Source organism: Schistocerca nitens, chromosome 9 (assembly GCF_023898315.1).
Source record: "Schistocerca nitens isolate TAMUIC-IGC-003100 chromosome 9, iqSchNite1.1, whole genome shotgun sequence".
NCBI classification, from domain to species: Eukaryota; Metazoa; Arthropoda; class Insecta; order Orthoptera; family Acrididae; genus Schistocerca; species Schistocerca nitens.
Window position 1 is genome coordinate 125,629,268 of NC_064622.1, and position 24,301 is coordinate 125,653,568.

Genomic DNA, 24,301 nt, shown 5'->3' on the forward strand with positions numbered 1-24,301 from the left:
CACAGTGCCTTTGTGAACCCACAGTCAATATGGAAGCACTGAGCTACCAGGGGCTCAAACACCAGAGAGCAGAAACCAATACCCACTTGTTCGTATTGAACCAAAACACAAGAGAAATGTTACGGAGACACAGAACAACTCAAGAGGTGGCTGACAGATGCAAAGGTTAAATCAAACAACCACGCAAATTAGTTCAACTCCGGAGAAGTCAGCAACTTACATAGTTCAAAGGTGGGATTAGTTACACACACCTATTACCCCAAAGATGTCAGGAAGTATCTAGAATAGAACATCAGGTGAGCCTTCGGATTGATTGAATAAATATGAAACAACTGCCACCAAGGTGATACTATCCAGGCTCATTCCTTCACTAATTCACTTAAACAAACAGCTAAGTCATTAGTCAGAGTTTGTAACTAGAATCAAAATTTGTGTCCAGGATCAGAACAACACAGCCAGTCCACCAAATAACAGAAGTTAAAGAAGGTCCACTCCATCAAATAATGGAAGTTAAAGGAGGTCACTAAGCAGTAGAAAAACGACCAGGGTGGATGATGATCCACTTAATCCGAATGCAACACTTGGGGGCCTCTTGTTCTGGAAAATGATGGGGCCTCCGCTCGTCCATTCTGATGGTCGCATCCTAACTCAAGCTTCCAATTCCATCCACCCAGAGCCACTCCACCTAACTGCACTGTATCAATCACTCCATTGGCTGTACTGCTGACCTCTGGCGGCCAACATTGCTAAAATCAAGCTGCCGCTGTGCGGTGATTGCCTCCACCAGAACAAGTACTTCTCAGAATCAAACAATGGACAGACAGATGCCAAAAATTCGAACGAAGCTGAGCTGCAAGGCTCGGACTCCCTCCACCAAACCCACAGAAACCCCCTCCCCTTTCTGATGTGTCGAGAGTTGAGGGAGGAGGCTAGTTTTCCGTAACCTGGGAGACATGAACCCTGTACGGCATACCTGATTTAAGACTGCACACAAGCAAGTTGACCGGATCAAGTACTTGGACGATCTCAAAGGGACCCAAAAACCAGTGTACTAACTTACTTCCCCGCTTCCTGATTAACATTGATGTTCTGCACAAAAACCTAATCACCTACCTTGTCCATAAATCCTCTACACCCCTGGTTATAATGATCAGCCAGCAGTTATAACAATCAGCCAGCCTCTGCTGGGCCTCCAGAATATTTCAGTGCACCTTCTCCAATTCTTCCGCAGAATCTTAGCGTCATTATGCTTGGGAGCAAATCGTTAACTGACAAAAAGTTGGCCAGAGATGAACTAATTTTATAGCCCAACACGAGAAGCAGGAGCAAATTTCAGTGACTCACATTGGGCTATATTAAAGGCAAAATTAAGCCACCACATGGAGTGTTCCCATATACTCTGCGATTACTATGGAAAGCAATAAGGGATCCTTTCAAGTTTCAGTTAACACACTCTGCCGAAGATGGTTGAGAATGATAGGGGGTGGTTGTGACATGACAACTCTCGTTAAGCCCTTTTATTAAAGGCAAAATTAAGCCACCACATGGAGTGTTCCCATATACTCTGCGATTACTATGGAAAGCAATAAGGGATCCTTTCAAGTTTCAGTTAACACACTCTGCTGAAGATGGTTGAGAATGATAGGGGGTAGTTGTGACATGACAACTCTCGTTAAGCCCTTTTATTTAAAAGTTGGGTCATTATCGCTGACCAAACACCTAGGCAGGCCAAACATGGAAATTATCCCTGGGAGTGTTGAATAGTAGTAGGAGCCGTAAACCTGTGACTAGGTATTAACCAACAGAAGCATGAGAACTGTCACAACCATGAGTACATACTGGTTACTACCACAAAAGCAGGGAAAAGGACCAGTATAATTGATGAACAACTTGTACATGGGATAATTTTCCCTAGTGAATTTTAGAAGATCTTTACCAGGGCTAGAATTTGATTTGGTTCTTTTGCAGATTTCACGCTCAATCAACATCAGCCGCACATCTTTGTATAAGAAAGGGCAAGACACATGGTGCTTAATATTAGTCATAGTTTCGTGGATACCTAGATGCCCTCCAACCACCGTATGATGAAAGTATTGGAACGTAGGCTGGACAAGCTGACTATGCAGACATATCCAGAAACCACCTGGGTCCAACCCACGACAGCAAACCAGGCCTTTATGCACGAGATGACTAGCCACCTGATCCCCATTCAATACCTTATTCATAATGGCCTTAATCCTGGGATCACTGTCCTGTCTTCGCCTGAGGTACCCAAAAACATTCTGGGACTTAGGATAGTATCCTGCTTACACAATCCTCCGGACCTGAGTACTTCTCAGACTGCTGAACCCCAACCTCAACGTGGGCATGCCAACACCCAACTGCAGTCTTGATTATCAGCAAGGATTCGCAGTGCTCAAGGTAGAATCTAAACTTTTCTAAAGCGCTAACACCTTCCATTCATAGACAGAATACTAAAGTTCTGTGGAAGATAACCTTTTAGATGCATAGGCCACCAGTCTTTGTTCCCATTCCTGCTCTTGGAGGAGGACTGCCACTATTACACAAGTAGAGGTGTCAGTTTGAACCACAAAGGGCTGCTCAAAGTTTGGGATAGCCAAGATGGGTGGGCTACTAAGAGCTTGCTTAATAACTTAGAAGGATGACTGGTGAGTTTGGTCCCAATGGAAATTAACTCCTTTTCTGCGTAATTCATTAAGAGGGGCAGCCAGTTGTGCAAAGCTACGCACATATTTGTGAAAACTGTTGGCCGTCCCAGTGAACCTGATGACCCCCTTTTTATTAACAGGAGTGGGGAGTTTTCGCAGATCCTTCATATGCTCCTGATTTGTCCTAACCCCTTCAGTAGAGACTAAATAGCCTACAAAGAAAATCTGCTGGCATGCCAAGGTGACCTCAGAAGGTTTCACCGTCAAACCTGCCTCCCTAAACTTTTCTAACACTGGTTCCAAATGCCACAAGTGTTCCTCAAACATGGAACTATAGAAATCATCATCATTCAAGTAGTTGTATACACAATTGAATTTTAAGTTGCTGAGCACCCGATCCAGTAACCTAGATAAAGAAGACCAGACGGAACTCTCCTAAATTCAGAGAGATTCCAATCAGTGCAGAAGGCAGTAATGTGCTTGGAACCTCTGACAGTGAAATTTGCTATTAGGCTTAGCTCAAATCCAACACTGTGAAATACCTTGCTCCATAGAGCCATGTGAAACAATGATGAATATCAGGTAAATGCACAGATGCCTAGATAACCATTTTGTTCACCAACCTGTAATCAGTTGTTCCCTTTGTTGTGGCTCCAAGTGATTCAGTTTGTAACACTGAGCAGCAGGTAAAATGGAACATGCCGGCAATTAGATATTACATGAGCATAAACAGATTCGCTCCCCAGGACAAAATTTAAAATAAATAGCACATTGTTGACCATCCAATATTAATCCTGTACAGAATATAAAATCACAGCATAGGATCAAATTAACGGACAAAGTTTTAACCACAATAACTTAACCAGCCAGGAAAACTTCACAATACTCAAACTAACCACAAACTTACTGACTAAAAGCAACCGATGGCCGCTGACAGATCAACACTTTAGAGAAGAAGTTTGTACAGGAGCAAACTTACATAAAGATCAATACTCCAGGTACCAATGATAGTCCACCAGCGATACTGAGCTTCCATAATCATCAAGAGTGCAAACTGATTCACGATTCAGTTGAGCACACACAAAGGGTAAGGGCTCACCCAATACGCCCCCAATTTGATGTAATTGCTTAGAAAAGAAATGTATAAACATCTTTCATGACTTCCAACACTGTCAACTGTCTACCTCCAGTTTCTGCTGAAATGGACACTCAAAAGAAAAATGTCCCACCTGTCAGCAGCGAAAACAGACTTCAGATCATTGTCACAGGGGACTGTCAAATTTAGGTTGCACCGAACAGCCACTAGCTCCCAAACCGCCAAAAGATGATTGAACCCACTGGTTATCAGTGTAACTAAGTCCCTCTATGCTGAAAACCAAAGCACTTAATTGATCAGAGGTGGGAGGTTTACTAGCAAGGCGATGCAAGATAGATCCTCAGGCCTCATACGTTTCAGTATGTTGTTGACAATTTGACCCTCAGGAACTTGCAACTCTGTGGCCAAAACAGTGATTTGAATCTACTCAATATGTTTACTAAAGGGCTCATTACTTGATTGCCCCCCCCCCCCCCCTCCAGTAATGCGTACAGTGTAACTCTGACATTTTGAATCTGATCACCTGGTGGTGTAATCCCTTCAATCCCTTTCCCTCGCGCAAAATATCAGCAAATACATGACTCAATGTCCCACTAGTTAATGGGTACAATAACTGAAGAACCTGATCGTGAGGAAAATTCAGTGCCCCTGTATGATGATCAAATTTAACAGACAGCCATGAAACCACCTTGATGTCACTCACAGACTCAACGGACAATTTATCAATTTCCCTCAATAAAATTCCCATAAGGTGTGGTAGTTTCCTGAAATTACTCATAGCAAAACACTTGGGTTGAAGTAATCACCTGACCAGGATTATTCAAACCAACTTGGTGTCAGAAACCTGGTTCCTACCTGAACTTGCTACATCCTCTAAAGCAAGCTGATTTATAACACCTAGCAATTTGGCAACCTGACCCTGCAGTTCTTGAATAACACACACTTGGTCTGCATCAGGCTTGAGATGGCCAAGATCACTAACCTGATTTTCCCAATGCAGTAGATGTGCCTGGAGATGAGCAAGTTGCTTACAAGCAGGAGTAGTATCGTCAAGAAAATCAGTATTCTGCCCTAAACTGGCCAATGCAGTGGTATAATGTGGCAGTGCCTCACCAACAGTTTCCATGGTGTCAACACGAGGCTCATCCAACACCGCGCTCATCTGTGCAACGAGATCCGTAACACTTTCCACACAACTTCAGAGCGGATGATAGCTTAGTAGGGGATCTGCTTTTTCTTTAACAAGTTGAGCTCCTGGCAACAGTGCACCTCCATAGTGAACTGTGGCCTAAAAATGCCAAATGTATAAGTAACAATAATTTACCTTAACTGTTGCATCACTAAATAAACAATCGAGGTGAAAGATGCTTAAATGTTCGCCATCAAGGCGACTGTCCAGTTTCATTCTTTCAGGAATTCACTTAAACAAACAGCTAAGCCATCAGTCAGATTTTGTAACTAGAATCAAAATTTGTGCCCAGGATCACAGCAACACAGCCACTCCACCTAATAACAGAAGTTAAAGGAGGTCACTAAGCAGTGGAATAAAACCATGGTGGATGATGATCCACTTCAACCAAATGCAACACCTGTCGATTTCTTGTTCTGAAAAAAGATGAGGCCGCCTCTTGTCTGTTCTGGTGGTTGCATCCTAACCTACACTACCACTTTCGTCCTGCCAGAGGCACTCCACCAGAGTGGCTTGCGTTGATTGCTCCATCAGCTGTACGACCGATCGCACTCTCTCACAGCCACCTCTTTGAAATCTAGCTGCCGCCGTGAGGCGAGTGCCTCCACTAGAACAAGACCATCTCAGAAGTGAACAAACAATGGACAGACAGACCCCGGCAATTTGAAGGAAGCTTAGCCATGTGGCTTATAGAGACAGGCTAGAATGTGATGGTAAACAAATCTATGTACTTCAGTGAGACCATACAAGAAAATGGACTAGAAAACACTGCGGTAGGTGATCAAATCTCAAAAATAGCTAATGGTCTGACTAATAACTTCTGCAACAAAAGCTACATCTCCTGGCTGCCAAACTAAGACTTCATAATATTGTGGTCAAAAGGGAAGATGTGTACACCAGGGAATTCCTCTTGGTGTATTACAAGCTAGGAAAGTTTGAGATGCTGGAAAGGAGATTCCTCTGAAAAATCTTGCATGCAGTTCTAAGTGTGACTGGCTGGCAACTTAATCACAAAGAATAAGTCTACCTGAATATGGAGAGGATTCCAGAGACCACGAGGAAAAGGGGGCTGGTATTTGTTGAATGCCTGTAAAGAATGGTTAAAACTGGACTATCCAAACGATTGGAACAAGAAAAGCTCAACAACATGGATTAAAGAATCTGTGTGTTAGAATAGGCTATATTTTGAAACAGAATATGAAGTTTGAAAGTGTTTCAAGTTGAAAGAAGAACCACAAAAACTGGAAAAAAATGGATGGAGGAACACAAGCAACAGCATAGTGACCATATGAAGTGTATTGGAAACTGAGGAAACTATGGATGAAGGTGACAAAATGAAGTTGTAGCTTGATCCTAAGTGATCAGTTTACCAAAAAGAAAAAGAAGAGGCCCTTAGGATTATTGGAACTAAATTATTCTCATCTACATCCAATAAATGTTTATTGCAAATAATTTACATATTGTGTGATCTTAGGCTTTCCCGGTGGATCAACTGTTTATATTGCTATTGAGTGTCCAGCTGGGTGCAGTCATTTACGTATCACACTACTCCGACAGCATACCTCGCTGTCAGGTTCAGGTGATGCGTGTAGAATGAGCACCTTCTCTACATGACACCCCGCTCCCTGTTCCTCCCCCCACTAGCTGGCTGCATGCAATGTCAGATGGAGTGGCGGAAGGAAATGATCACTGAATGCTGGGCACTAATCTTGCACTTTTTGGCTTGGGGGCACTATAAAACACGTGTCTACCATATTCCGTGCAAACGTGGTAAGACATACATCGGGCAGACTGCTGTGCAGACAGTTGAAGAAAAGTGCAAGGAGCATGGGATACACGCCAAATTTAAGCAACAAATGAAATCTTCAGTTCCAGAACATTGCTTGGCTACAGGGGACTCAATGAAATATAAGGAAACAGAGTGCCGAGATAGACCTTGTCATTTTGGTGCTGTCTTGTAATAGAGGCTATTAAGACATGTGTGAGTGTGGCCTGATCAACAGAGACAGTGGCTTCACGCTAGTAGAGTGTGGGACCCAACACGCACACAGCTGAAGTCACATCGTCAAAGAAGAGTGTGATAGGACCGTTTTTATCCTCTGTATATAAAAAAATGATCTGACGGACAGGGTGCGCAGCAGTCTGGGGCTGTTTGCTGATGATGCTGCAGTGTATGGGTACTATACACAGAACAAATAGCCCTGTCATGGGAAAAGCCACATATAACACTATTACATGGGAAATTGTGCATATAGTATATACGTTATAAACGTGCCTACTTTCTACAACTGTCGTATAATATTATCCTTTTTACAGGATTTAACTGTGATGACTAATCAGTATGGAAATGAGTCTATTAGTTCCTTTTCCTAAGAGTTTTATAACTGTTAGAATGACACACAGTAAAAATAGAACAATACTGAATCTAGGACCTTTCTGTACCAAGTTCATTATGTGGTTCGTCTGGTGGATTTGTGGTCGCCAGCCTGTCTAGGCAAAGAACGGTTAAGTTTCAGTAAAGCAGAAGAAGTAGATCTGGCCTACTTTCCTGCTGTTCCCTAACATAATTTCACAAATAAATATAACTTCACAGGATATGGTTCTGAGGAAGAGAGAGGAATCTTTTAGCCATTAAACTCATATACATATATAGTTCTGATTAGAAAGGCCACAAATTTTTAAACATCACTATGTGCTAAAAACTTTGACCCGGGGGGACTTCCATGTTTGCATTTTGCATAACCAACAAATTAAATACTTAAATATTGTAATAATGTAATTCACACATTTAAATTTATTAAGAGACTTGATCCTTTCTCTGAACAAATTAATGGCAAAAGCCAAAGGTAGGGTGTGGTCACTCTATATTGTCATTCAGTATTTTTATGCAACCTTGTTTGATTGTTACTGAGCCACATAAGCAATTTTCTTTTTATAACTCTTAGTACTTTTACTGAATTTAATTTATATCTGAAAGTATTTGATCTTTCAATATTATGAAAAGGAAAGTTGCTAATCACCTTATAGTGGAATGCTGAATCGTGATAGGAACAACAAAAAGACTGTCACAAATAAAGCTTTCGGCCATTGAGGCTATCGTCAACAGTAGACGGCGCGCGTGCCTGCTCTCTCTCTCTCTCTCACACACACACACACACACACACACACACACACACGCACACACGCAGGCAAGCGCGCGCACGCGCTCATCTCACATACACGACTGCAGTCACCGGGAACTGAGACAACACTGCAAGCAGCAGCACCAGAGCATGATGGGAGTGGCTACTAGGTGGGGGTAAGGAGGAGGCTGGGATCGGGAGGGATAGTATGGTGGGGGTAGCGGACAGTGAAGTGCTGCAGGTTAGACGTAGAGCACTGGAGAGTTGGGGAAGGGGGGGGGGGAAGTAGCAGAAAAGGAGAGAAGTAAAAAGACTGGGTGTTTTGGTGGAATGTCGCCTTAGTGCTGGAATGAGAACAGCGAAGGGGCTGGATGGTGATGACAGTGACTAACAAAGGTTGAGGCCAGGAGGGTTATGGGAATGTAGGCCATATTGCAGGGAAAGTTCCCACCTGTGCAATTCAGAAAAGCTGCTGTTCGTGAGAAGGATCCATATGGCATAGGCTGTGAAGCAGTCATTGAAATGAAGGATGTCTTGCCAGCAACAGGATGATCCACTTGTTTCTTGGCCACAGTTTGTTGATTCATGTGGACAGACAGCTTGTTGGTTGTCATGCCCACATAGAATGGAGCACAGTGGTTGCAGCTTAGCTTGTACATCACACGACTGGTTTCACAGGTACCCCTGCCTTTGATGGGACAGGTGATGTTAGTGACCGGACTGAAGTAGGAGGTCCTGCCCACTGTCCTTCCCATCCTTCCCACAGTGGTGTTCTGTCGTCCACCAAACCTACACAATATACTCGTCCACCCGTACACAACCCGTGCTCCCAGCCCCTTACCTCATGTTTCATACCTCTGTAACAGACCTAAATGCAAGGCCTGTCCCATACATCCTCCCACCACCTCCTACTCCAGTTCAGTCAAACCTGCCAAACATGATGTCCTTCATTTCAGTGACTGCTTCACAGCCTATGCCATATGTATCCTTCCCACCAACACCATCTTTTCTGAATTGCACAGATGGGAACTTTCCCTGCAATACACCCTACGTTCCTGTAACCCTCCTGGCCACAACCTTCATTAGTCACTGTCGTCACCCTTCCAGCCCCTTCCCTGTTCCCATTCCAGCACTACACAGCCATCATTCCACCATCACATCCAGTCTTTTCATTTCTCCCCTTTTCTGCTACTCCCCTCCCCCTCCGCTCCCTCCATCCCCACCTCTCCCCTGTCCTTCATCTAACCTGCAGTACTTCACTGTCCGCCACCCCCACCATACTATTCCTCCCCCTCCCCACCCCAGCCTCTTCCTTATCCCCACCCAGTCGCCACTCCCATCATGCAGTGATGCTATTGCTCACAGTGTGGTTTCAGTTGGCTGAGACTGTGTGTGTGTGTGTGTGTGTGTGTGTGTGTGTGTGTGTGTGTGTGTGGAGGGGGGGGTCTTTATTTGTGACAGTCTTTTTGTTGTTCCTATCACGACTCAGAATCTTTGCTATATGGTGAGTAGCAACTTTCCTTTTCGTAATAGTTACATTCCATCCTGGACTTTCCATTGTTTAGTATTTTATCTTTACTTTACTAAAAACTTAATCTTGCAAAACCTCAGTATTAATGAATGGCAAGTTTGGCCTTTTAGAAAAACTTTTTTATTCACTTTCACCTTACTTATTACCACAAAGAGAGTATGAATATTAAAATTGTTAAATTTTTTCTGAAAACATCTACTTCAGTACTTAAGCAAAATTTCACTTCATTTCTACTATGTAAATCATACAGTACTTTTACCCGCCGTTTAAAAGTTAGTACACAACAGGTATTTTCAGACATTTATTCAAAGGTGAACATTGTGCTTGTAGATATTGAATAAATCACTTCAAATGTTTTTATGACAGGTTTATTTGGAATAACTAAAAACCAACAAAGGACCCTACGTGGGTGAATGATTAGAAATAAAATAAAGGGTGAACCAAATTTCATGTTTAACACAATAATTATTTGAAAAGTTAATTTTGAATTAATTGTTTACACTTCTACAATTCTAATTATACAGTTCGTAAGCTGCTGGTTGTGGTCATTGGGGGTTGCGGCTAGTAATGGTGGTTACACTACTCATGGTACGGAATACAAGTTTCTTGAAGAATGGACTAATTAATTCTTCTTGGCATCATTCTAACATCTGTAACATAGCCCAACAATGTGTACTGAAGCTGTAATAATTCAGCAGTCATCATCTGAGGCTATTGTCCAGCAATTTCCATGCAAGGCATCACCTGCTCGAGTGTTGCCTCTTTCACTGCTGCTTACAGAATGTGTCAACTTGTTCCCACTCGCTCTACGGGTAGTTACAGGTATGCTTCCTGCAGTAACTTCCGTACAGTACAGAAGGACTCCAGCCTTTACATAATACATCTCCTACACATTGTCCGTAAGCATGTACCATTTTATACAAATGACAACTTGCACAAATATATAAAATTATGTACATGAACATTTTGATTTCATTAATCCATGACAAAATGTTATCTAGTAAATTATACGATTCACAAATTTCTTTATATAAGTTACAAACATACATTAGCAAAGCACTCTTAACATCATGTGTACCACACTTTCCACATAGCCTTTGCATATCACTATTGTATTACGACAAACTTTAAAGGAATTTTTTTTTTTTATAAATTAGGTGCCTAATTGAAGAATAATGTTGCAAGGTGTCATCACTGAATCACTGAATTACTGTAGGAGGATACAAGATAGCCAGGCAGAACTTCTAGTTGGTGTAATGAATGTCGGCTTGCTGTAAATGTAAAAATATATGAGTTAATGCAGATAAGTAGGACAGGGTGTATACGACCCAGGACAACCAGGAGATCCAGGAAAAACCCAGGAATATTTTCATCTGGGAGAAAACTGGAAAAAACCTGGGAATTTTTTCATCTGGGAGAAAACTGGAAAAAACCTGGAAATTTTTAATTGTTTTAGTTTTCAGTTAAATTTTTGTAATTTTGACTGATAAGAACCAATACTCTAACAGAGGATTATTACTGTATCCCATTACTGCAGAATAATACTGCAGCAATAAAACATGAATGAGAGAAAAAACAAAAATAAAACTTAAGTAGCAAAGCAAATGCACCATATACAACAAAACACAGTACTCATACAAGTATCTGCCAACAGCAAAATGTGTCGAAGGCTTTAGGAAGATAGGAAGACTATGCAATGCTTCATAAGAACAAATTGCCTCCAATGATTGTGAAGTCACAACTGTTTACATTAAATGATGACTAACTGAAACCCTTAGCTGCCGACAGGTGTTGTTGATATTGTTGTGTCTAGACAAGACAGCCTAGACACAATGAGAGGAAGCCGAAAGGCACGCGCTTAAACTCACGCAGGCTGACGTGAGGTCTGAAACAGGATACGTAATGAATGCTATAAAGAAAAGTACGTAGCTTCTGGAATACTTAACTTTAATCCACATTTGTAGAACATCGCTCTTGTTGATACAGAAGTATAATAGCAATAATAATCTCCATTTCACTATACACTGGTAATGGCGCCTTGCTAGGTTGTAGCAAATGTAGCTGAAGGCTATGATAACTATCGTCTCGGCAAATGAGAGCGTATTTGTCAGTAATCCATCTCAGGCAAAGTCGGCTGTACAACTGGGGCGAGTGCCAGGACGTCTCTCTAGACCTGCCGTGTGGTGGCGCTCGGTCTGCAATTACTGACAGTGGCGACACGCGGGTCCGACGTATACTACAGGACCGCGGCCGATTTAAAAGCTATCACCTAGCAAGTGTGGTGTCTGGCGGTGACACCACAGATATACCTCGATGTGGACAGCTGAAAATGTGTGCCCCGACCGGGACTCGAACCCGTGATCTCCTGCTTACATGGCAGACGCTCTATCCATCTGGGCCACTGAGGACACAGATGAATAGCGCGACTGCAGGGACTTATCCCTTGCACGCTTCCCGTGAGACTCACATTCCCAACTGCCCACAATTCTATATATGTAATGTACCTTATAGACATTTGCCCATTCACTCATTACTCGCGCACACTTTGGCAATTCCCGTAAGAGTTTGGACAACCTGTGCGCATTCACACAGACAAAGGTCAATGGCTGGGTAGCCTTTAACTATATATATGAAGACAGTAACTGTTCTCGATGGAACAGAATACTGTTGATGACCGTGCAGCTTACGGGAATCGCCAAAGCGTGCGCGAGTAATGAGTGAATGGGCAAATGTCTATAAGGTACATTACATATATAGAATTGTGGGCAGTTGGGAATGTGAGTCTCACGGGAAGCGTGCAAGGGATAAGTCCGGCAGTCGCGCTATTCATCTGTTTCCTCGGTGGCTCAGATGGATAGAGCGTCTGCCATGTAAGCAGGAGATCCCGGGTTCGAATCCCGGTCAGGGCACACATTTTCAGCTGTCCACATCGAGGTATATCAACAACACCTGTCGGCAGCTAAGGGTTTCAGTTAGTCATCATTTATTCCAGGGAAAAGCTGCACGGTCATCAACAGTATTCTGTTCTATCGAGAACGGTTACTGTCTTCATATATATGTTTACATTAGCTTTGTTGTGGCAGTTCCGAGCAGGTTCTTCCGCATGAGCAGTTGAGTCACGTACGAGTAGTACCTTCTTCTGCCTCTGGATACAGAAGTGTGGCTGTTAGCTGTATAAGCAGCCAGATGCTACCCGGAAAAAATTTTACTAGTGCACCCAAGCTGCCAGATTCACGCATGTGCAACAGGCATGGAAACCGAGGGTGGGTGGGGGGGGGGGGGGGGTGGAGCTGATATTGGTACTTTGTGAATTATATTCTGTTGCGTTATAGAAATGGCCATTTGTGCCAAGACAGTCTTGTTTATTTCATGTATACTACAATTGCTGCTATATTAGAATGACCTATTCATAATCCACACCAATCTTGGGTACTATTTGTATTAACAGCTTTTTCAGTATTAGACAGCGACATTTTCATTTTTCATCTTGCAAAACGTTTGACAAACTTTGATGAGGTAATAGATTCTTTCGCAGAAAGGAATGCACACCATGTAAATCTGTAGCAAGATAAGAGAGAAAAAATTTCTAGGACCTAAGGATTGAAGAAATGTGTACTGTCTTGCTTGCCTCATGCCTTTGCTCGTTTTATGTATTCTATATTTAATTTTATGTCACACAATACAGTAAGTTATTAGATAACAGGCAATAAAGATTGCAAATTTTTGGAAGAGTTCTTGTTCTTCTGGTTACAAATAATCCCATCCAGTATTAATTGCAATTTTTTTTTTAGAGTGTAGGATGTCAAACCGGCCGACTGGGAACAGGATGGGCACCACAGGACATTTTAATTTCCACTCTCCTGAATATAGTTTGAGGGCATCCATTACAAAATATACACATTTGAATTCCACAGAGCGAAATACAGTAAAGTGCAATAGAAGAATGCTGTGTGAAGAAGCATGGCACTGCACTTTGGCACACCTATGACCAAATAACATGTCTTACATTTCCTTGAACATATATGTTTTATGTATCAGACTCTTCAGAAGGATGTGTGCTGCAAAATGAACATATTTTTGAGAAAGAGGGGGGGGGGGGGTCGCCACTGTCTAGTATTGCCCCTGTTCGGAAATATCGTAAATCCAGGGCTGATGTGCAGAGCAGTCTGAGTTTTTGTGAGGAGGTGGTTAGTCTTCACATGACACGTGTTTACGTTTAGTGATTTTGCTGTTTCCTCTTACTTTACTGCTCTCATGTCAAATAAAAGCAGAATGGAGTGGCCGGGAGCTATCAAGAGAATTAAAATACGGTCACATAATATTAGTATTAATCACCTTGCAGAACAGTCAAGTTTCTTGTTTCAGTTTGCTACAGAAATTTGGCTTTTATTAATCTTGTCCGCTGAGACAGTCAATTTATTTGAAAAGAAGTGTTTAATTCCACACTATTGGCCAGTTTCAACTCTTTGCTGCAATTCAAGTGCAAGTTTTCATCGTCTAGTACATATGGCACTATGCCATAATAAAGAACCAAACATGACATAATGCAGTAGTGGTACACCAAGAAAATTTACATCTCGAAAGCCACACTGAAAAGCTTAATATCAGGTTGAAGACTATACTTCATGGGGAATCTGAACATACGAATCTGCACCTTAAGCCGAATTATGCATTTTAGTATGGTCCTTGAAATTCCGACATGCTTGAAGTATCTTCTGATGTCTTATTTCTTTTATGATGTAATGTAAGATTTTTTAATGTTTTACATGTACAAACATATGGACTTCCTACGTCATCGTACCTGTACAAGCACTGTGACACCTCTTATCTGGCACTCTCTGGCAACCGCTGGAACAAACTAGTTTCTAACAGGTCGCGGCAAAATATTGCGAATGGTGGTTTGAAAAGTGTTACTTTCAAAGTAAATTTCCTGTTACTCAAGATGAACTATGTGCGAGAATGTATGATGAATTTCTTAAATCAGAGAGCATTTGACTCTCACTTAAAAGCCAACTCTTTGATGATGAGCCATTTAGAAGAATTTCAAGCCCAGAAGATCAGACATTTATATCGTTATTAAAAATTTTACTGGCCTATTTGTGTGATGTATCTTATAATGTAGCACGTGCAAAAAATATCAAAATTACATGTGAAAGGTTACCTTCTCTTGCAGCTTATTAATCTTAGACACCAGTATTATATGTGAAAGCTTTGCTTTTCTTGTAGCAACGCTATGTATATTAATTTAACTTTTCCTATTTGTGTGTTCGTGCTATTTAACAGTGATGTTGCTATTGGCTGATGACATCACATGTCTTATGCTCTGAATATCCGCTATCATCGGCTGGCGAGAGCATGTGACATGAGCTCTACAAAAATGCATCGTGATCTCGATTTCAATCGTGCGGAAAGTAACATGCGGTGTTTAGTGGAATTCAAATTTAAACTTCCGTAATACGAAAATATGCAGCATACATCTTACTGCACATCAAAGATCTTTACAAAACACGTTTTTTTCCCCTGGCCGGCCGCTGGTGGCCGAGCGGTTCTGGCGCTACAGTCTGGAACCGCGCGACATCTACGGTCGCAGGTTCGAATCCTGCCTCGGGCATGGATGTGTGTGTTGTCCTTAGGTTAGTTAGGTTCTAAGTTCTAGGGGACTTATGACCTCAGCAGTTGAGTCCCATAGTGCTCAGAGCCATTTGAACCATTTTCCCCTGAGTTTTGTTTTCTAAAGTTCCGGGGAATTGTACACTAGTATATAAAACCATAAACATTCAAAGGATTGATAGGTTTTACAGTTCATATGGAAAGTACACTGTCACTTAACACAGAAAAAGTGAATTTCACCCAAGAGAAAATGTATTTTTAACTGGGAAATCCGGGAATTTTTTCTTTGTGTATACTCCCTGTAGGAAAAACAATCCCATAATGTTCAAATACAGCATTAGTATTGTACTGCTTTAAACAGTCACATTGATTAAATATGTGGGTGTAACAAGCAATATGAAATTGTATGAGCACATAAGGACAGTAGTAGAGAAGGCAAATAGTTGTGTTCAGTTTATTGGGAGAATTGTAGGAAAGTATTGTGTAGTCTGTAAAGGGGCCTGAATGGAGAACGCTAGTCTGACTCATTCTGGAGTATTGCTCGAGTGGTTGGGATTTCTATGGTTGGATTAAAGGAAAACATTGAATCAATTCAGAGGTGTGCTGCTAGGTTGGTTAGCAGTAGGTTCGATCAACATGCGAGTATTACAGCAAGGCTTCGTGACTCAAATGGGGATCCCTGGAGGAAAGACAATGTTCTTTTTGTGAATCACTATTGTGGAAATTTAGGGAACCTGAATTTGTAGCAAAATGCAGAATGATTCTACTGCTGGGTTCCGATAACAATGATTTTGTGAAACCCAGTTCACTTTGTTTATCCACAAGACCTAGAAATCAGTAGATGCAGTGTCCAGGTACCAGATAGGTTCCGTGTTCCTATGTCTTTCCAGAAGGCATTCAATACACTCCCACAGTACATCTAATGAACACAATGTGAGCGTATGTGCTGTGGTGACAAGTGCATTAGGCATCAACAGTGACCCACACAACATACATCACGGTGGTGGTACTTCCAGTCTGTAGGAGGCAGAAATTCAAACCAGCCAGCTTACTAGAAACTCAACAGAGGCCAACACCTGTGGCCAAGTGAGCAGTGGCTTCAAGGTGCACACACAGCTCCGAACAGTGCACGAGGCCAAACCATATTCTACTTATGCTGAAACTAAGTTTGAGCCAGTCAAGCAGAAGTGTTACTTGATGAGGCAACTGTTTAGGCCTGCACTGTGATGGAAGGGTGCAGTTCCAGCGCAGCCAACTGCATTGGCAAGACCTCGCAGGAGATATGCTTACATGATCAACTCCTCTACTCTTCACCATCAGCAAGAAGTGAAGCTTTGTCAAAGGGATGTCACTCAGAGGAGAGGACTTGGTATCCAGTTTTTGTTATGTCTTACACACTGGAAAATGTGTCAGACTTAATGCCATTATAACAAAGATCATTCATATAGACTCTTAGGTTTTCAATATGTGACTTATTTCTGGAACTCAGTTTATATGAACATTCACACAGTCAAGAAAGTTTTTGGTGTTCTCTTTTTCTTCAGAAGTTAGTTAGTTGTGTTAATACATTATTTGTGAAATTATTCCTTGTGTCGCAAATAAAACTGTTTATGGTATACCTGATAAACGTTTTGTATGATATAACCAAAGTAAGAGACATATCAATTTGTGTGATGGGATTGTAGAGTTTCTAGCAAGCAGAATACAGCATGTAAGTTCTGAATGGAGAGAAGAAGAACTTTGGGTGTGCTCCAGGTGAGTGTCATAGGATAGTTACTTTTCACAATGTTCAGGATGCTCTAAAATTCCCCTTACGAATTCTAGGACTTGTAGAGGGGACTGAAAAGACAATATTTTGAATTGGAACCCATGCTGAGGAAGTAAAAGCTGTTGCACTTTCAGTTCAAAAGAGGACAAGCCAATGACGACAGTGAAAGATTATTCGAGATTTGCGTGCCTGTGAAAAGATCTGTGTGTGAGGTGTATAGCAGGTGCCACAATCATATCTTGGCTAAAGATCTGGCAGAGAACCCGAAAAGAATTCTGGTCCTATGCAAATTCACTAAGTGAGTCCAAGGCTTCCATTCACTCAGTTGTTGACTAGTCTGGTTTGGCGATAGAAAATAGCAAAAGGGAGGCTAAAGTTATAAATTCCATGTTTAAGAAATGGTTCATGCAGAAAATTCGTACAAATGTACCATTGTTGGACCATTGCACAGAGTCCCATATGGATGACATAGTAATAAGCATCCCAAGCATAGAGAAACAACTGAAAGAGTTGAAAACAAATAAGTTGACAGGCCCAGATGGAATCCCAATTCGGTTTTGAAAAGAATACTCTACATCATAGTTCAAGTATACATCTCAGTTTGAATATAATAAACTTTCTTGAGAGTGAGAAGCTTATGGGCATTTAGAAAACATCGCTTGTACTAAACTCGGCTTGCTCTTTTCTCACATGATATACTGGGAACTATGGATGAAGGGCAACATGCAGATTCCATATTTCCATAAATCATTTTACACAGTTCCCCATTGCAGGCTGTTAACGATTGTACGAGCATATAGAATAAGTTCACAGATATGTGAGTGGCTCGAAGGTGTCTTAAATAATAGAACCCAGTAAGTTGTCCTCAATGGTGAGTGTTCATCAGAGACAAGGGTACAGTCAGGAGTGCCCCAGGGAAGAGTGATAGGACTGATGTTCTCTACATACATAAATGATTTGGCTGAGAGGGTGGGCAGCAATCTGCAACTCTTTACTGATGATGCTGTGGTGTATGGTAAGGTGTCAAAGTTTAGTCACTGTAGGAATGTACGTCTTAGACAAAATTTCCAGTTGGTGTGATGAATGGCAGCTAGCCCTAAATGGGGAAAAATGTAAGTTAATGCGAATAAGTACGAAGGTCAAACCTGTAACATTTGGATACAGTATTACTAGTGTCCTGCTTTACACCGTCAAGTTGTTTAAATATCTGGGCAAAATGTTGCAAAGCGATATGAGGTGGAATGAGCATGTGAGAACTGTGGTAGGGAAGGCGAATGTCAACTTTGGTTTGTTGGGAGAGTTAAAGGAGAATTAAAGGAGACTGCATATAGTATGCTGGTGCAATCTATTCTTGAGTACTGCTTAAGTGTTTGGGATCCGTACCAGGTCAGATTGAAGGAATACATTGAAGCAATTCAGAGGCAGGCTGCTAGATTTGTTACCTGTAGGTTTGAACAATACGTAAGAGTTACATAAATGCTTCAGGAACTCAAATGTGAATCCTTGGAGGGACGGCGATGTTCTTTTTAAGAAACGCTATTTACAAAATTCAGAGAACCACCATTTGAAGCTAACTGCCAAATGACTCTACGGTTGCCAACATAAATTGCACATGAGGACCACAAAAATAAGATATGAGGAATTAGGGCTCATATGGAGGCATACAAACAGTCATTTTTTCTCACTCTATTTATGAGTGGAATAGGAAAGGAAATAACAAGTAGTGCTACAGATTACCCTCCGCCACGCACTGTACAGTGGCTTGCGGAGTATCTGTGTAGATGTAGATCATTGGTCCTTTACTTAGTTTGCAGTTATTGCGAATCTCTTGACCAGTGCAACTGGAAAAAAGCACAGGTGACTCCAGTGTATAAGAAAGGTAAAAGAATGGACTTGCAGAATTACAGAGCAATATCCTTAACATCGGTTTGCTGCAGAATTCTAGAGCATAGTTTGAGTTTGAATATAATAAATTTCCTGGACACCGAAAAGCTCATGTCCAAGAATCACCACAGCTTTAGAAAGCTTCGCTCGTGTGACACCCAGCTTGCTCTTTTCTCACATGATATACTGTGAACTATGGATGGAGCGCAACAGGCTGATTCCATATTTCTAGATTTCTGAAAAACATCCAACATGGTACCCCACTGCAGACTGTTAATGAAGGTGTGTGCATACAGAATGGGCTCCCAGATACGTGGCTTTCTCAAGGACTTCTTAACTGGTAGAACCCAGTATGTTGTCCTCGATGTTCATCGGAGACAGGAATAACATCAGGAGTGCCCCAGCGAAGTGTGATAGGACCTTTGCTATTTTATGTATACATAAATGATCTGGCATACAGGGAGGGCAGCAATCAGCGGTTGTTTGCAGATGGTGCTGTGGTGTAAAGAAAGAGGTTGAACATAAGTTACTATAGGTTGATACAAGATGACATAGACAAAATTTGTAATTGCTGTAATGAATGGCAGGTGAGTATTAATGTAGAAAAATGTAAATTAATGTGGTTGAGTAGGAAAAACAAACCCATAATGTTTGGTTACTGCATTAGTGGTGTGCTGCTCTGACACAGTCATGTCATTTAAATATAGGGCGTAACATTGCAAAGTGATACAAAATGGAATGAGCAGCATGTGAGGATTGTGGTAGGGAAGGCAAATGGTCAACTTCAGTTTATTGGAAGAATTTTTGGAAAGTGTGGTTCATCTGTAAAGAAGACCACTTGTAGTTTGCTAGTGTGACCTATTTTGAGTACTGCTTGTGTGTTTGGGATCCACACTAGGATGGAAAGAAGACATGGAAGCAGTTCAGAGGTGAGCTGCTAGATTTGTTACCAGTAGGTTCGATCAACATACTAGTGTTACGGATATGCTTCAGGAGCTCAAGTGGGAATCTGTGAAGAGAAGAAAACATTAATTTCGAAGAACGCTACTGAGAAAGTTTAGAAAACTGGCATTTGAAGCTGACTACACAATGATCCCACTGCCACCATCTTACATTTGATGTAGGGATCATGAAGGTAAGATACGAGAAATTGGGGCTCATACGGAGGCATATGGATAGTCTTTTTTCCCCTCACGCCGTCTGTGAGTGGAACAGGAAAGGAAATGGTTAGTTATGGTACAGGCTACCCTCCGCCACGCACCATATGGTGGCTTGTGGAGTATGTGTGTAGATGAAGGTGTTTCCATGCTACAGCCATTTGAAAACTGGCGGGGGATGAGGGATGCTTATGTCGGATTGGCTGATGTCATTTGATGTCTGTCCTGCCTCTCTGACCTGATTCAAGCCTCACTCAAGTGTCTGTGAGTGTTAGAGCAACTTGGTTGAGTACATGTTGGCGGAATTCACTGACATGATCCTTCTGAGTGGCAAAGCTCACAGTAATAAAAGAGCTGCTCGTCACCTTTATCAAGATAATTATCCACAACTCCTGACTCCATCACATATCCTTTTCGCCACAATTATGCAATGGCTTTAAGAAAGAGGTACCTTCACCATCAGCAGGTGTGACTGTGGTGTTCTAAGATGATGCTGCACAGCTGAATTGGAATTGTTTGTGAACACTGAGTAAGTTTTCTTTTTGTTTCTTTAGTAATTCATGACTGGAATTATAAAACAAGTGAAGTACTGGGTCACACCTAATATAAATTAATTGTAAAAGTGGTCACATTACCCATGTTTTCAGATGGTTGTGTGGACACTGTACATTTCTGGACATTCGTTCCAATTCTGCAAGTCCTAGAAGTTTGTAAGGGGAATTTTAGAGTGCCCTGTATATGAATGACCAAAAAGATAATGTCAGGAATTCCATGAGGCTTTTTACGGATGATGCTTTTGTATTCAGAGAAATTGTGACACTATAAAATTGTAGCAGAATGCGGGAATACCTGTAGAGGATCAATTCTTGGTGCAGAGTGCGGCAGCTGATCCTCAACATAACAAGTGTAACATATTGAGAATACGTATATGGAAAGACACACCTTTTATTGTACGATCACACAATTGCAGAACAACCACTGGAAGCAGTTTCTTCCATATAGTATGTAGGAGTATGAGTACGGAGTGGTTTGAAATGGAAGTACCACATAAAGTTAACTGTGAGTAAGCCAGATGCCAGACTAAGGTTCATTGGAAGACTCCTCAGGAAGTGTAGTCCATCAACAAAGGAAATACCTTACAAAACACTTGTTCGATTAATACGTGAATATTGCTCATCAGTATGGGATCCTCACCAGAGCACACTGACAGAGTATGTGGAAAAGATCCAAGGAAGAGTGGAATGGTCCATTATAGGATCATTTAGTAAGCACAAAAACATCACAGAGATGATCAACCAGTTGCAGTTGCAGACACAGCGAGGGAGGAATTTTGCATAATGGTGTGAATTATTGTTAAAGTTCACAGAAAGTATGTACGTAGATTTGTGAACCAATGTGTTTCTTAATCCTACTGTATCTCACAAAAAGATCATGAAGATAAAATTAGAGAGAGATTTGCACCCATGCAGAGGCTTACTGGCAGTCATTCTTCCTGTGAACTGTTCACAACTGGAATAGGAAAGGGCATGTGTGACAGTGGTACAGAAAGTACCCTCTGCCACACACTGCAAGGTGGCTTGCGGGGTATACATATAAACGTAGAAACACAGATGAGGAGGAAAGTGTCAGAGGTTGTTGTAGTTGTTGTCGTTGTCTTCTTCTGTTCGAAGATCGATCTGATGCAACTCTCCATGATAGTCTGTTCTGTCCAAGTCTCTTCACCCATGCATAACTACACCAACCTACATCCATTTGTACCATTGCGGTGGCACAGTGGTTAGTACACTGGACCAACAGTTCAAATCCTCATCCGGCCACCCAGATGTAGGTTTTCCTTGATTTTCCTAAATCACCAGGATGGTTCCTTTGAAAAGGGCACAGCCAATTTCCTTCCCTATCATTGAAAGATTCCAAGTTTGTGCTCCATCTCTCATAATGACCTTGATGTTGACAAGACATGAACCCCTACTCTTGGTTCTTTTCGTTTGAACCTGCTTGCTGCATTCACACTGTGGTCTCCCTCTAAAATTTTTAACCCCCGCACTTCCCTCCGTTACCAAACTGACAATTACTTGATGCCTCGGGACATATCCCATCAGCCTACCATTTTTAGTTGGGTCAAAAATATGAGGGAAGACTGGAAAGTAATGAACAACAATTTTATCACCAAAAGGTTTAGTAGATAACAACACAAAAATCATAAATGAATTAACATTTTTATCTACTTTTCTACCTATGTTCTCAACACATTTCTCCTATCGTGGTACCAGTTTCAATATCACCTGTTCATAGAAGTCCATTTGGTTGGAGTATAGCCATCTGCGGACTGCTATTTCGCTTCTGCATATGTCACAAAACATTGGCCGGCCACGAATTTCTTCATGGCACCAAACAAATGAAAGTCTGATGGTGCAAGGTCCTTTCAGTAAGTCATGCCCTTCTATGGCATAACGTGTTAAGTGGTCCAAGCTTGTCATATTTGTTGGCCCTTGTGATTGTCTGTCAGTTTCTTAGGCATCCAACAAGCACTAACTTCACAAAATTTCAGCATGTCATAAACAATACCATGCATCACACTATAGGAAATGTTGAACTGCTGTTCTAAGGCTCGCAGTTGCACATGCCACTCATTCAAAATTGCTGCTTCAATGGCTATGAATTCAGTGGGGTTGCAGCTGCTAGTGGCCACCCAGAGCCTACCAAATCACTAATGTTCACACAGCCCTCTCGGAAGAATGCATATCATCTGGAGATATTTTTATTGTCCATACAGTCGTTCCCATACACTTCGTGCATGGCCCTGTCAATTTCACTCAGTTTATGCCCTTTGGCCCACAAATATCGAACTAAGCCTTACTGCCCTTCATAAGTTGATGATAGTAACACGTTCGCAGTTTTTGGTTCGCTGTTCACACTTCTCTCGGAAGAGCTGCACATGAAACCAAAACATCTTCTGTAGCACAGACTTCAGATTATATCGTCATAAAACTTCAACATTCCCATGTTACTTTACCATCCTACCTGCTAGTATTGCTAGTATATTGGTAAGTACTGAGACAGTTCACTCCAAAGAAGACTTAAGGAGAGAATGAGAAATAGACAGAGATAGAAAAAGTGAAATGAAAAGTTAAATAAGTGGTACGATTAGAAACTGGGGAAAAAAAAGTTGATGGGCAGGGTTTCAGGGGCAGGCTATAGATGAAAAGTAATGAAGGATGTAACAGGAAATTAATACATAAAATGTATAATAAAAAAATTAGATGAGGAATTGTACACAAATGGAGATAGGAGGTTGGCGAGATACTAGAATATGTTGAAGAGAAGTTACCATCTCCAGAGTTTAGGGTAACTAATATCGGGTGGGAGGATCTAAATAGCCAAGTAGTGTAGGAGGCACTTGGGTTCCTTGAATGATGCTGCAAAGCATGCACATCAGCTGCATACTAGGTGTTCCCAAGACGTACAGTTCTACGTCTATGCATGCCTTTTCATTGTGCTCACTTGGATATAACATGTTGTATAATGAACACACATAAATTGACAAACAACCTGTGTTCTTTTACATGCTCCATAACATACTTTTTAAACTTTATACCATTTCCAGAACATTATCCTCACCCCAAAGTTTCTACCTGTTGCATTATTTTCAGTTTAAAACCTGCTCTATCCATTCACCCACTACACTTACTCTAGCCCACCACTGTAAATATCCTAAAACATAAAAGGCAGATCAATGTGTGAAACCACACATTGTAGGGGAAGAAATGTATCTAAGATTTTAACAACCTCCATGCTATTGAAAATGAGAGGGAGTTTTGTGGTATACTAAAATGTGAAAAAGAATTCTTTAAAATTTTAATGCAGAATTTGTGAACTAATTATATCACCACAACAATGAATGGAAAATTATTTTCTTCTTTTATATTTCAGCCACAGCAGACTAACTGATGGGAATCTGTGTCTGACATCCAAAGAAACAACATATCTGGATAAATATACTTTCTCCAATGCAATGGCTTTGTCTGTAAAATTAGGAATATGGGAAGCTTCACTGTCCCGTTATGTAGACACAATTGAATTTGTAACTGAGGTAAGAGTATTTTGATCACATCCCCTCCCTCTCTGTTTTCTTATTTTACTTTCCTCATTACTAATGTTCTTAGTGTGTTTTCCTTTCCTATGAAATTATGATGTATGTATTACAATTGTATGATAACTTTGAAATAATTTGTTATGAAAAAAATGAAAGAATTGGAGTGAGAGTAGTACAGATTG

The 24,301-nt window shown here is 41.3% G+C and overlaps 1 protein-coding gene across 1 annotated transcript in view; it reads left to right on the forward strand.

Moving 5' to 3' along the window:
• Positions 1 to 24,301, forward strand: part of LOC126202884 (required for meiotic nuclear division protein 1 homolog) — a 101,616-nt gene that overhangs the window by 58,972 nt on the left and 18,343 nt on the right. Inside the window, exon 4 of the mRNA XM_049936943.1 lies at positions 23,957 to 24,116. Within this exon, the coding sequence (XP_049792900.1) occupies positions 23,957 to 24,116 (160 nt within the window). The remainder of the gene's footprint in view (positions 1 to 23,956; positions 24,117 to 24,301) is intronic.